At 41.3% G+C, this 15,121-nt stretch overlaps 1 protein-coding gene across 12 annotated transcripts in view; it reads left to right on the top strand.

Annotated features, from left to right (window-relative positions):
* Positions 1-691: 691 nt before the first annotated feature.
* PIEZO2 (piezo type mechanosensitive ion channel component 2) overlaps positions 692-15,121 on the top strand; it is a 312,264-nt gene continuing 297,834 nt past the window's right edge. For 4 of the 12 annotated variants that reach the window (XM_038174513.2, XM_072034692.1, XM_072034691.1 and 1 more), the window contains exon 1: positions 700-1,145. In XM_038174513.2, the coding sequence (XP_038030441.2) occupies positions 1,082-1,145 (64 nt within the window). In that variant the 5' untranslated portion in view covers positions 700-1,081. Of the gene's footprint in view, positions 1,146-15,121 lie in introns of all 12 variants that reach the window. The other 8 variants (XM_072034698.1, XM_072034695.1, XM_072034699.1 and 5 more) reach the window with 6 other exon arrangements.

The following is a 15,121-nucleotide window of genomic DNA, read 5'->3' on the forward strand; positions in this document are numbered from 1 at the left end:
GCTTGAAGCAAGCCTGGCTGAGGTCCTTCACCAAGGATGAGCCCTGGGATTTCAGCACCACAGGGGCACGGCACCCGCTTTCTCTTGCTCCAGATCTTGTGTGAGGGTGCTCCCGCAACAAGGGGCTTCTGTCTGCACTTGACTTCTCTAAGTGGGAGGAATTACGAGATACTGCCCAAGACTAAGTGGCCTTTTCATCTGCGTTAATAATACCATTAACAACTCTCTCCTTTGTAGCATCGTTGTACAACCCAAACCGTTAGGGTTATTCGGCACGCACTCGGGGACACGCCAGCTGAGCCGCCAACTGCCCCTTTAAACCCACAGCGCTCTCACACCATCGCGGGGGAAGAAGCTTTCCAGAAAAGTCAGATGCATTCCAGACCTATTTCTTTTTCTTTTTTCTTTTTTTTTTCTTTCTTTCTCTCTCTCTCTCTCTTTTTTTTTTTTTTTTTTTTCCCTCCAGGCGACAATTTGCTTTGCGCACCCAAACGCGCTGCCGCAACCTGGGGCGGGAAGCGGGCGGGCGATTTACAGAAAACCACTCCAGAAAAAAAAAAAAAAAAAAAAAAGGAATAATAATTAAAAAAAAAAAGTGGAAAACCAGAAGAAATTTCAAGCAAGGACAGCCACAGAGGAGGAGGAAAAGCCAAGCCCCGGGTGCGGGCAACGCGGCCACCTGGGCGGGGGCGGGGGGCGGCAGCGCCTTGCCCGCCCCCCTGGCGGCCCGGCTCGGCTCGGCCCGGCCCGGCCCGGCCCCGTCGGGGCGGAGCTCGGGGCCGTTTCATTGAGCGGCTCGGGGCGCGCCGTCGGGGCGGCGGGCGAGGAGGGGGCCGCGCTGCTGCTGCCGCCGCCGCCGCGGAGCCCCGAGGGGGCGGGCGTGTGTGCGTGCGTGTGTGTGCCCGCACGGGGATGCGGCGGGCGGCGTGAGACGGAGGCGAGGAGGGGAAGGAGGGGACGGGCGATGCTCCGCCGCCGCGGCGGCTCCGCGCACGGGGGGACCTAGGAGCGGCGGTGGCGCGCAGCGAGGGACGGCTCGACGGCCGGCCGAGACCCCTCCAAACACCCCCGCCCCGGCGCGATGGCCACCGAGGTGCTGTGCGGGCTCACCTTCAGGCTGCTCCTGCCCGTGTGCCTGGCTGCCGGTACGTCCCTCTGTCCGTCTGTCTGTCCCTCCGGCCCCGGGACGCGCGGGTCGGCTGCTCTGGGGATGCTCCGCTTTCCTCCCCGGCGGCTGCTGCCGAATTGCTTTATATTCGCAACAAACTTTCCTTCCCCTTTCCCCAACCCTGTCTTTATCCCTTACACCGCCGTTGCTATTCCCTGCGCCGGTGGCCGTGGATTTTGCTGCCGGGACGGGAGAGCCGGGGCCAGGGGGCTCCCGGCGGCCGCCCCGCTCCCGTTCGCGGCCGTTTTGGGAAATTCCCAAATTCGCGGAGCTTTGCGGGGGGGAGTTGGTTGCTCTTTTTATTTATTATTATTATTATTTTGTTTATAGCTTGAAATTTCAGTTTGTTAAAGCGCCTTACTTAGCAGGCAGCTGGCCAAAGCAGGGATTATTTTTGGACGTAGAGCCGCGGTGCCCAGCCGTGGGTGGATATGCTAATATTATTAATCCGTGCCCTCCGCGTAATTCGAAAATACAACTTCAGATAAAGCACCGCTTGCTTGCTCGGTCAGCAGGACGATGAGCTTTGCCTCCAGTGCTGCGCTTGCTGCTCAGGCTGCTGCTGGCTGGGGTGGACACAGGGCAGGAGGGGGCAAGCAGGGGCTGGGAAGACCCCCCCCGGGCCCCACACTTGGCCCTGGAGAAGCTCTGTGGTGGCCTGACAGTGGCCTCGCCATCCCAGCATCTCCTTCCCTGAGGGGTGCCCCCCGCTGCCCCTCCCCAGGGTGTCCTCAGCATGCTCCCCAAAGAAGGCCACTGGCAGCTGCCCTAGGAGTGCAGGCTGTAGGTAGGGTGGGACGGAGGGGGTGATGGAGGCAGCTTTGCAGCCCACGACCAGTGCCTACACCCCATTTCTGAAGCTCCAGGCCCCTGTGCAGCTGGCTGGCCCAGCTCTTGGCTGGGTTGCAGTTCCCCAGGCCCTTTGGAGTGGGATCCCACCAGCTTCATGGCCATCCATCCCTGCATCAGTGGGGTATGAGTGGGCATCAACACGGCCGGCGTGTGGTTGGAGCTGGGTGGTGGATGGGGCAGGAGGCAGGCAACGCTGAATGCCAAGGGTGGCATCACCAGGCATTCCCCCCATGCCAGGGCAAGGCGAAGGGCACCCCTGTGTTTGAAACCTGTCAGGCCCTGTCCGTGTTTTCCTTAATCTCATTAAAGATGAGTGGTTTGTGGATGAGGATGAATTGGCTGGAAAGCCATGTGGGGAGAAGGAAAGATTCTAGAAGTTAAATTGTGTCGAGGGGAGTTTTGTTGATGTCTCTTATACCATAATAGCCAGCTGAGGTATTACAGTAGTAGAGGGGTTTTCCTGTCAGGTGCTTGCTTATGTTGTGGTTCTTGCCAATCTCTTTCTGTATCACAAGAAGTTCAGATAAAATTGTTTTGCCATCCTGATTCCTGGTACTCGGTAATGCAGAGGTACTTTCGCATTGCAGTAAGACCTCCATGGATGAGAGCTGATGTCAAAAATTGCTTATGGTCTTAAGTCACCTTCATGTGAAGATTAATCGAAATGTAAACCCTGAAGGAGGGACTTCCTGGCTTGCATATGAACAGACACCCTTCTGTAGAGGTTTTGGACCTAGTGATCTCGTTCAGTTTTTTATGCCTTAATGTGCTATGTCAATAGGTGCTGCTCCTTTTCCCGTTGCAAGCCCTTAGCAGAGTGTTCTCTGAGGTGAAGCCTAGTTCAGCTACTTCACTGCTCCACTTCTGTGTCTGCACCTGAGCGATTCCTGAGCCAATGCTCTCCTCCTTTCCAAAGCTTCAGGGAAGTGCTTCGTGGGCTTCTGGAAAAAGGCTCTTTAGAGTTCATATATCAGAATGATGGTTATTTGTATGACTTAAGGTGAGGTTACATCCGGAGCTGAAAAGCTGCCACAAGGACTCACTGCGCAGAGTGATGCCTTGTGTCTCCTGCTCCTGTCTGGGCAGTAGATGTGTGCAGCTGTGCCAAAAAGTGGAGCTTTGCATTTTGTTCAGGATCTGTGTGTGTGATTTAAAATGATGGATTGCTGTAGTTTCTTATCGTGGTAGAATTTGCTTTTGGGTTTCTAACTAGCTTGGAGAGCCCTGACGAGGTGTGTGGACGGGAATAGCAGCTGGGACAAACTCATTAAAAATAACACATCTGCAAAGCTGAAATACGAGTCTTTAAAAATGTTTAAGACTTTAATTCCTTGATATTTTAGTATTTAATTTTATTTACTTTTCAAATAAAGTATTTAATATTTGCTGGTATGAAATACTTTCCAAGCATGGATTAATGTCACGTAATTGGGAAAACACAATTCATTGTCAGAATATTTTAAGATCAGATCTGTAGTGCTGAAGTGTCATCTTGTGCAGGGTAGCCTAGATGACTTCATTTAAAGCACAAGAATGATGTGTGTTGAGCGGCTAGTGAAAACAGGAAATTTAAAATGTGCAAAATGAACGACTTTGGAGATTGAAAAGTTGCCTGTAGCTGTATGACCTCAAAATTGATCCACCATCATGTAATTTTCATGACAAAATCTTACGTTCAGTCTGATGTGAACCTAGAGCTTAGAGGACAACTCACAGGATCATGAAACTTCTTTGCAAATGAAGTACTGTGCTCTGCAATAAGACAGGGATTTGGATCTGTTGTTGTTTTTTCAGTAAGATTAGTGCGATGTGATATTTTCCTGTGTCGTGGTAGTACAATGTTGGAAAAACAAATAATAACCTGTGAGGAAAAGGGGGAAGAAGAGCTTTTGGTGCAATTGGTGGGCTTTCTTTCTTTCTTTCTTTCTTTTTTTTTTTTTTTTTTTTAAACCTTAGAAGTTAGCATAAACTTGTTCTCTTTTGTTACTTACATAAACTTCAAATGTGCAAAACGTGATTTGTCTGTCTCTGAAGTAAAACATCAGAACAATCTTTTGCTAATTGCTTTCCTTGGTTTATAAAGACTTGAACCACAAAGTTGTGGTTTACATCACTTGAAAACAATTTTCGATTATTCTGCTTCCAATTGTTTTACTTTGCACACAATTCATTAGTTTTGTTTTAAGGAAAATATTATTATTTTCAAATGGGATGCCTGAAATAAAGAACACTTAGAGAGAACAGCTTTCTCTAGGTTTTGACTGATGCTGCTGGATTGCACGTTACCAGCAAATCAGCTTTGGTAAGTTAGCTGCCTGGCCCAAGCACTTCCCAGAAGTTGCACTATTTTTCTGAACTTTGGAATTTTGACCAAGATGAGGCAAGAACTGTAGGATTTTTTTTTATTTTATTTTTTTTTTTGGTGGTGCTTTTTGTTTGTTTGTTTGTTTTAGGGGATGTGTACAGGCATTAGTGTTTGGTAAGTGACAGCAGGTAAGAAGAAAATAGTTCAAAGACTTCTTGTAGGAGACAGAGTTCAGCTATTAATTGGAAGTTTTCACTTGTCTTCAAGCCAAATCTTTGAACTCCTTGTAGATAGTGGGAATTGCTTTTATTTCTCCTTTCAGTGTGTGTGATTCATCAGAGATATTGAATGAATCAGAATGATCATCTATTCAGGCCCTAAACAGATGTTACGTTGAACATTTTAAAAGCATACACAATATTTTTTCAACAGCAGTCAATTGTTGGATGTGCGTCATGAGCATGGCCAAGTAGACCAAGGTGCTTTTTCTGTCTTGGAAGGTAAAAATAGGTTCCAGTGTGCTTGGGGCTCTTTGGCTTCTATCCCCAAATTAACAAGTATTGTTGAGAGCTTTGGGGGGAAATACCTGTACTGAATCATTAGCAGGTATGCAAATACTATTCAAATTATGTATTTGAAGAGTATTTCAGAATGCAGTGCCTCTCTGTATGCTTTGATGCTTTGAGTTGTTATTCTGCACTTTTTCTATAGACGGAATAATTTAGACAACTCCCTAGTATTGAAGCAAGTCCACAAAGACAGTGATCTTTGTCATGGTCTGATTATTGTTTGGGTGCTTGGAGGTAGCCGTTTAAAAATGGTGGTACAATATGATGTTGTGTTTTAGTTTTCAGGTGATGGAGAGATTTTTGTGCCAGCCTGTAGAGGTGATGTTAAAACAAGGTGATGACACAGCAAGTAACGATGCAGGACCATTCGGATTAGAGGAAATTTGACTAGTGACATTGTATGTGACAGTACATACAGATGCATATATGTGTATATATATTAAAAGTTGCTGATGTATTTTTAAAGTTGAAATGAACATCACATAGTCTGTGAGAGAGCTGCTTGTCACTCTTTAAATTGTCCAGTTACTGAAAATAGGGCAAAAGAAAGACCAAACTGATTCGTGTTGTTATAGCGGGGAATATTTATTATGGTGTACTGAGAAGAAAGATAGAGAACAGCATGAGAGAGATTCACGTAGACTTCCTGTTGCATTTTAAAACCCTGTTGCTGTCCCAGAACACTCATAAAAATGTTAGTCACATCAACAAAAAGTCTAGGAAGCACTTAATGGGTAGCAAGCTAAAGAAAAAACAAAAACAAACAACAACAAAAAAAACAATAAACGTAGATACCAGTTTGCACAAGAGATCCTAAAATGGCTGTTAAGTTTCCTTCTCCTCTTCAAATGTTTTAGAAATATATCTGGCTTCATTTATGAAAGGAAGTTTTGCTATTTACCTAGTTCAATGGGAGCAGGTGAAAGGTGTCAAGGGGAAAAAATTTATGCAGCCTAGCAGGAGCAACATTTTCCAAACTGGTAGGCACAGGCTTAGGCTTTCTTGTGCACAAAAAGCAAATGTCATTTAATTGGCCTAAAGTGGAAGCCATGGAGATTAAAGATCCAGACTAAAGTGTTTTGGGGAGAGCAGGGAGGCAGCATTTGCCGGTGAGCACCACATGTTGGCTCTCTGTAGCCACCTCAGGTGAAGTTTAACTGAATGTACAAATTTGCTAAGCTTCGGGTCTGATGGGTGGGTAACTTGTTGCAGTGTTGAACCTGGGCATGGAAATCAGTGGGAGGCAGCTCATTGGAGAGTTACTTGGAGAAAGTGAGCAACTTGCTGTGTGGCTGCAGGAATTGGGAAGAGAGCAGCTGAATCCTTTATTTGTAGTGCTGGAGCTCATGGGTATCAGCTGCAAATCGTGCTGTGTGTCACATTCTGTCTCTGTCACTTGGAGTGCAGGTACTAAACTGAGCCAGTCTGTTTTTTATACCAAAGTGGAATGAGGTGACAGAAATGTGTGCTTTTTTGGAACAAATGGCTTGTTTTTGATGGAGGTCAGGAAAGTGAATGGTGCTGTAATTGCACTTGTGCATGTGTAGCTGCATTTCAGGTGATTTGCCAGAAGTCCAAAAATGTGAGACACAAAGTGCAAGATGGCACTTGCTGGGGGACAGCGTATACCAGTGTTAAGCACCAAAGTACTAAAATCATTGCATGCAGCTTTACCAGGATGTTGGTTGGAGCAGTGGAGCTGCAAATGCTGGCAAATGCAGACCAGCTTCAGAGCAGCTCACGCTGCTACAGGGACTGCTGGAAAGGAAGAACATTGATTGGGTTGTATTGGAGAGGGACTTCAAATAATGCACCCCTTCATCATGCAGTAAAACCTTTTCCACATGCATGAAAAACTCCTGGATGTAAGCACTCCAGCTTTTCTCCATCTTTTTCATTTCTCTTGTCTCCCTGAAATGATAGTCACTGAGAAACTGCAGCCTCCTGTTTTCAGGATAGCTTCACATGAGGAATACCAGTAATTACTTTCCTGTGTTGGTCTGCAGCACTCCAAGAAACAGTTTATGTGCTTCTTATCATGAAGAGTTATGCTAGCAAGTGCTAATGAGTGAAAAAGCCTGTGTGGTCAAGTAAATTGTGTAAGCTTTTCTAATATCTTTAGGCAGTTCTAAAGATACCTTAAGTATGACTTTGCTAAGCTAGTAAAATATGTGGGTGTTGGTTTTTTTTGTTTTGTTTTGTTTTGTTTTGTTTCCCTTCCCCTCTCTCCTATGCCACAGCAGATTGGTCAAAACTTGTAACTAAATTGATAAATTGATCCCAATTTGTTTTGTAGGGTAAAATATTTTCCTGCAGCATTACTTTTCTGGTGGTCACTGCTCTTCATGCTGTCGTCCTGATGGATCTCTGAAGCTAAGCAGGGCAGAAGGCAGCGGCATGCCGATAAGAGATTTTCAGAAAAAGTGCATGTGTTGCTGGCAGGAATGTGAGTGGCAGAGGCTGCTGATCCTTGTGCTGAGAAGAACTGGCATGCTGGGGGTTGTTTTGCCAGATGAACCAGCTAAACTTCTGAATATTTAAAAGAAAAAGCCAACAAGTTGAATTATCCAATATCTTTATTTTGGTGTGTTGTGAGAAGTGTATCCTTTGATGCATTATGTTCAGGATGTGGTTGAGTTAATGGACTTCTTCTGAGTCTTACCTGTCCATTTCCTGTCTTGAGTAAGCAGTAGTAAAACCCAAATGTCACATAAAGGTTGTTATTTTGTATCTCGATTTCTTGTATTTCATTAATTCTGAGCTGCAGTGTCAGCTTTGAGAATATCCTGTAGCAATGAATTCCATGGGTGAACTCTGCTGTGAATAAAAAGGAGTACTCTTTAATTCGTTTTCAGTTTGTTGCCTCAGTAAATAATCCTTTGGATGGGAAAAAGTATGTATAATCAGTTAAATCAACAACAGTCTAGTGTTCTATTTACTCTAACACTTTAGAATAACATTTGCAAGGCATAAAATCAACCGTTAAGATTAACTGTAGAAATTAACAGCTCCTAGTTTCCTATCAGTTGTCCAATTCGGAAGAGAAAGAGATGAGGATCATGCTAAAATCACCCCCATAAATAAAGAGTTTTGGGACACGCTGCTTTTACAATTTGTGTGATCAGAGAGCACGACATAGCACCACTTCTCTGAGCTCATTCATGTAATCTTCAGTTTGGAAGCTCTTTTGGAAGTGAGGTAAAAATTAAAGAAGTGAGTCTATGTGTTTATGAATGATACCCTAATCACTCCCCTTTTGGCGAAATACTATAAAGTGCAAGACTGTAGACATTACATACTGTGTCTACTGTTTCCAAGACACTAATTTGTTAATGTAGCTTGACAGAACCATAACTTAAAACTGAAATATTTAAGTGGTTTTAGAGTGGGGGTCAATTCTGCCCCTTGTTCAGAAGTTGCATGGGAGACTGAAAATTATTTGTGTAAGAGATAAGGATGTGTGCTCTGTATTCTCACTGTGCTGAAGGATACACAAGTATCTGTGTGGGCCAGGAGATGCTAAATAAGCGCTGTTTTGTACCTAACCATGCTAATACCATTCAATAAACTTTATGTTGATGTTTCATTTTGGTAGAAGACATGTTATTAGACAAATTAGTTCTTGGGTAATACATGGAACAAATTTGGTTGAATGCCTCTTGCTGGAAGTCATGTAAACCAAGATGCAAGTGTAAGTTTAGCCTTATATTTTGGTTGAGCTTTTGTTAAAAACAGGAAGAGGTTGCAAAGTCTAAGAAAGGAATGCTCAGTGAAGCCTGCTGGAGAGATGAAAGTTATGTCTCTCAGAATTGATAAATCTTCAATTGTAAAAAGTTACGCTGATTATAGCGTTATTATCACTGGTATTGTTGGCTTGCTTGTTCAGTAAAACACCTGCTAGCCTCTAGCAAGCAAGTACAGCCACATTTACTCTGAATTCAATTTTAATACATATTGAAAAATGTCTGGAACATGAAAAATGTTTGCATGGTGGCTGCACCTGTTTTGTGTGTTGTGTTTTCCTTCCCTTGTTATACTTGTGGCTTTTTATGACATCTTCCAGAATAGCAGTTTCCTAGCTGCTGAGAATAGATTGATTCATAAGCCAAAGGCAAGTGAGGGAAATTTGTCTTCCATAAATTCTGATTTATGTAGAAAACTTTTATAGCCATAAATAAATATTAGGTCATGTTGTCATTTTGTTGGCCTCCTTCTATGAGAGTATTGTTAGGTCACATTTATAGCTGTAATGTGATTGCTGAAACATGTTTCAATTCCTTGCTCTTCCTCTCAATGTCTAGAATTTGAAGACCTGTCATGTTATGTTCCTAATAACACTACATTTTTGTGACACAGATACTTACTTGCATCCACTACTACAATATGACAACCTGAAAGAAACTACATGTTTCAACCTTTTGAAACTTTGTCAGAGACCAGATCACTTTCTGGAATATGTATATTGCAGGGCATCTTTTAGAAGGAGCGTACTTTCTATTGGAAGCACAGAATTAGAATGCCGTTCTACACTTTTGCATGAGCCGTTTTCTTTGATAGAAATAATTTTATGTATTTGTGTAGAAAATCGTAGAGAAATATTTATAGCTTTATAAGTGTTAGATCATATTGTATGTTTTTTCAAGGTTGTCATATGTGTCAATGAAAATCTGTTGTGATGCATGTGCCATCATGCAGAGAAGCAGCGTGAGGTTTTTGATTCTTCCTCCTACTCCTTTTCTTCTCTAGACATTTAAAACATGTCAAATTATTGCTTAATTTGGAAAACAAATCTCTGTAAAGCCTAATTTGTTAGCTAAGTGCTAGGCATGTATATTTACAGTATAGTGCTACGTAAGTAATATATACTGCTTCCATAGCTTATTTTCTCTAAATTGAACAAAAAGAAATCAATAAAAAGCTTTTTAAAAATTGCTTTAGATAAGTGCTATTACTCTGTTCTTAAAAAGAAAGTTTCTGGTAACATGAAAATCAAATTTAGCACTTTCTTCCAAATTTTCACTGTCAAGCTAAGGGGAAAAAAAAAAGTCTGGTACTGCACATTGTGAAAATAAGTTTTAACTGGAAAAATGGTGATCTCCATAGTTCATTCTTTCCACCATGTTTTTTTCCCTATAAACCTGTACATAGGCCTTGATGTCATGTTTTCTTTTGCACTCTGATCAGGTCTCCTCTGCTAATAGAATGGAACAAAAGCCTCTCCTATGGTTTTAAAGATATTTTATGAACCATTTTTGTACATTTGCTGGGTTAGGGGAACTCTTCATACTTTACCTCAATGATAATTGAGCTTCTACTTTTTGTCTAGTGTGACTTTTTTATTCCTTAGCTTTCATGGTTTTCTTACTATAGGGTATGTTGGTGGGAATCTTTGACCTTTGTTAGGCAATACCCTATGCATCCATATTACTATACAAATATATTTCCCTTTATGCTGCCTGGATGGGGCCTTTCATTTTGCTGGGTTGTAGGGGTGTTTGAAAGCTTTCTTTATGCAAGTCTACTGCCATGCTGTTTGCGTGGCAGATCATACAGCTCAGCTCTCAGCTTGACTCTATTTCCTTGCTCTCATGAAACAACCTCCATGTTCCCCAAGGTACAGCACAGAAAACGCAGTGGATGGAGGGGTGGAAAAAGCCTGGTCAGCCACACAAGCTGTATTTACTCTGCACCGCACAAGCCCTAAATTTACGTCCTGTCGCCTTTCAAAATGAATCAAATAATTGACTTCATCTCCTTGTTTGATGGCTGATTCCTTTTAATGGTGGGCCCTGTAATTTTAGAAGGAATAGTATTCTGAGATGTTTATTCTCACTTACTCTACTGCAAGTAATGCTTTTGTCATGGAAGAAATTCAATGTCTAAGAAAGCTGATCCAATTTCATATATATATTTCAAGACATATTTTATATCTTGACCTACTACAATTGTCTTCACCAAGTTCTAATCTTTCTCTATATGTACTCTAAGGCAAACTATAATAAAAGAAATACTGTGTATATGTACAATTTTAGTGACATAATGCATCTTAAAATACCCTTCTATAGTGTTCAATGTGTCATCCATTTGTTTTCACTGAGCTGAATCAACAAACTCAATCATTGTGCCCATTAGTGTATGTAAACATCAGAAACTTTGTCACAGCTTTTTGTTGTTTGCAAGTACAGCATCACAGTTGGTCAAAGACCACTACGAATAAGTTTCTCATTAATTTCCTGAAAGCAAAATGTGTTCAAGCAGACCCTTGCAGCTCATTATACTACTGCAACTGTAGACAAAAATTGCTTTATGATATGATAGCCTTATATGAAATAAGCCACTGTCAACTTTTGGAAGCCTTACTAAGCCACTTCTGGTACCTACTACCTTTTTATTGTAGCATGTGGACATACTGAGGAGAGCAAGAGCACCCCACTGTGCCATCTTCAGGATCTAGAGGTGAGGGTTGGCCTAATAATTTATTCCTCTCTATACAGAGGTCCACGTTAAAATGCAAAAAGAGGCTATGGGAAAGAAATGGCAGGAGCTCTGTGCTGGCTGTTAGTGTGCCCCAGATGGTGAAGTCGAATCACTGGACGTGCAGAAAGAGGAGATCTGGTTATTTCCTGCCAGCTCTGTTCCCAGTTACTCTATTTGGGGGAATTCCATTTGTTTCTTCCCTAAGTGGAGGAAGCCATTTTCCTGTTGCCCTTGAAACATAAATATAGTAGGATTGTTCCAGCACTACACAACATTGCAAACTGAAAGGAAAATAATCATCTTATTACCAGATGAGCCTACCTGCATAGTTAACCATGTTAGTCATTGTCAAAATGCACTGAAATAAGAATGTAGCAGTTGTTTAAAATAATAAAGAAAGAGATAGTTAAGTCACTGAAACCAGTATCTGTTCTGAGGCATTGGAATAGTATTCTCTTGCAGGGCAAGTAATTCCTTAATTATTCAGTTTGGGTTTCTCACACATCCTTTTGAAGCAGTTGAGGTTACTCCCCTACCAGGTTTCTGGGGTGATTATGGGATGGGTTCCTCTCTGTCTCTGTGTCTTCAAAACATCCCAGAGCCTTTCAGGCTGGAAGCGACCTCAGGCGGTCTCTTCTCTAATCTGCTCAATGCAGGGTCAACACTGAATTTAAATCAAGTTGCTCAGTCCTTCTTCTTGTTGGGTTTTGAAAATCCCCCGTAGTGGAGGTGTACAACTTCTTTTGGTACTTAATTACTGTCACAAAGACTTTTATTTTATTTTTCTTTTCCCCCTCACATCCTTCACCTTCTGACTTTTTTTATGGTCATTGTCTCTCAGTATACACCTTAGTAAAGATGCTGGCTACATTGTCTCTATAACTTTCTCATAAGTGTTGGGGGCTTGCTATGAGGTGCTCCCAAAGCTATCTTGTCTCTGGTCTGAACAAGCCATGGTCCAGCAGCTTCTCCTCAAATGGTTTTAAGCTCCATCCCTGACTGTCATGGGGGGCGTTCCTTGGATTTGTTAAAGTTTATCAACATATTTCTTGTCCTGATGTGGGCCAAACTTGGAGGAGGTACTCTACATGTGGTTTAATGAAGACTGAGTAGAGAGTAGTAATGACTTCCCTTGGCTCTGCTGCTGTTGGTTCAGCCCAGTAGCTAATGTTAAATGTCACAAGACAGATATGATCCAAATAGGTTTCACCTCACTTGAACGTAAGAAAGAGAAACTAGACAGTGACCATTTGTATTGTTTTTTAAAAGGAAAAACAAACAAACCCCTAAGCTTAGATCAAAGGATTGTAAAAAATAAATACAAATGACCGGGTGTTGGACATTACATTTGAACAGTCAGCATTTGTACCCAGACAGAACCTGTAGGATTTTTTTTCTGTCTCATTTTTTATTTAAGGACAAAAGTATTTAGCCTTTACAGTAAATCCTAAACTCTCTTTCTTCCCATGGAAGTAGATGCCTAAGCATTCTCTTGGAGCTGTCCTGGTTCTGGCTCTTGGGCTTTCATTCCAAACTGTATAGCAGCAATCTGTAGAAGTACTGCTGTGAGGAACTGTTTGTCTCTGTTTCTCTAAACTCACTGGTACCTCAAACCTCTTAGTCCCATTTTTCATTCTTAATTAAAAAAAAAAAAAAAAAAAAAAAAAGGCATGTAGCCACAGCTAGTATCCATAGGACACACTTTGCTGTATCTTAATACATATAATATGCATTCAATGGCTCAAAAAGGTGGAACGTATGTTTCTCAGCTGGAAGTACCAGTTATTAATGAATGTTATTCTGTAACATTGGCACAGTCATCTGTCACTGACTTGTAATGAACAGAATGATGAATTTATAGAAGACCTACACCATTTCTTTTCGGTTTCTAGAACTGTCCAATGCTGGCAGAATGAAATGGACTAACTAGCCAGTAAATTATTGGCATTATTTTCTTAGCAATCATGCTCACATACTTTAGTATTTTTAATTAGTTGGCATTTCTTGTTATTCTGCAAATCACTGACAGCTAATTTGTTTCAAAACCACAGGAAAAAATCAGTTCTAAGTGCTTCTGTATTCTATTCTTTTCTCCTAGATTAACTCCATCTCATGTAAGATTGACAAATTACTTCTAGCAGTAGTTATTTTCCTGTTGGGTTGCAATTTTGAAATAAGTATTTGAAAAGCTGGCTTGTGCTTTGGATATATGAAACACTACGTGCTAGTCATTCACTGAATCTGTCATGTAGGGTTTTATAGGTTCAGTAGAATGAACTGCTGCCAAATTTTTGCCTGAAAACTGCAAGATTTATGTATTTCTTTGACTGTAGTTTAGTGAACTGTGCTGCCTTTGGAGGGTCCACCTAGTGTATATCGGAAATCCTCCTCCTCTGATCTCTTTCATTCCAAAAGAAGCACGGGAGAAGGTGCAGCTTAACCATATGAATGTTGAAACTGTTCACTGCGTGTAGCATAGCTAGCCTTTAGTTGGTAAAAGGCAAGTTATTGCAGTCACAAGTTGCATGCAGCTGCTGGCTCTTCTGCTGTTCTACATGTATATGTCTGCCCTTAGGTAACAGATAATTTCAATATGGAGAATGATAATTGATGTCCAATATGGAGAACAATAGTTGATGTCATATACTTGTAGCAGCACAGATGACTTTCCTGAGGGCTATTTGTGCTCTTGACTATCATCATTGTGGGAAACATCTTCATGTTATCCTGTAGCTTAGTATTTGCATTTTTCACTGTCTGTATCTGTTGCTCCTTCCCTTTGTAAAGAGATTAACCTCCACCTTCACAGCAGTACAAATAAAATACATACTATATTTGCAGCAGCGTCATTTGATTTTTTTTTATTATTATTTTATTTTTTAGTTTGACTGCCTAATTTGTCAACCTATTTACTTCACCCATTGGTCAAAGTGGTTTTCTTGTGAGAACACCTTCTCTCCTAAGTAGAAAACACTTTAAAGTTGTATGTACTGGGAAATATAAAAATTGGTTTGTATTTTAAAAAGTGTTAGAGAAATACTCATAATTTTAGTTTTAGAGTTTCATAACAACTGTAGAAATGAAAGTATATTCAAATATTTTGTATATTATAGCAAATAGTGTTTGTGCCTATTCTAGCATGCCATAGTAGAAAAAGAACTAAAGAAGATGCTCCTGACACTCAGAAATTCCAGATTCTATGTAATTTACTGAATCATGCTTGCCTGGGGATAACCATCCTTTTTGCAAATCAGACAAGTTTCTCATTCCCAACCCAGATCTGTGTATAAGGAGTGAGTCAAACCTTGCACAGCTGGTAGAAGGAACATGCTGGTTTACAGCATTTAATAAATGTGTGTTTCTACTAAAGGTGGTAAGATAAATCAAACATATGTTATTTTCACATAAAAAACAGTATATTTTTTGCTTGAGATAGTCTGCTTAAATGTGCTCGAGTTATTTATTGTTAGTAGCAGTTTTTGACTAGAATTGATACAGATTTAGTGTTTGACATTTTGATATTGGTAGCCAAGATTAGTACACGTGAGATTGCTTAACTGATTTTAAAACATCACTTCTCAGTTTGGAAGATTCTTTAAAGTACAGTACAGACTTTTTTTTTAAACTATTATTATTTTATTTTTTAAAGTAATGATCCCCTAGGCAATTGTCCAAGAACAAATGCTGCAAATGCCAGAAGGTTACTCAGATAGGTGAGTGTCTACAGTCCATGAATTAGGTAACATGTAA

This window comes from Anas platyrhynchos, chromosome 2 (genome assembly GCF_047663525.1).
Source record: "Anas platyrhynchos isolate ZD024472 breed Pekin duck chromosome 2, IASCAAS_PekinDuck_T2T, whole genome shotgun sequence".
In the NCBI taxonomy this organism is placed as follows: Eukaryota; Metazoa; Chordata; class Aves; order Anseriformes; family Anatidae; genus Anas; species Anas platyrhynchos.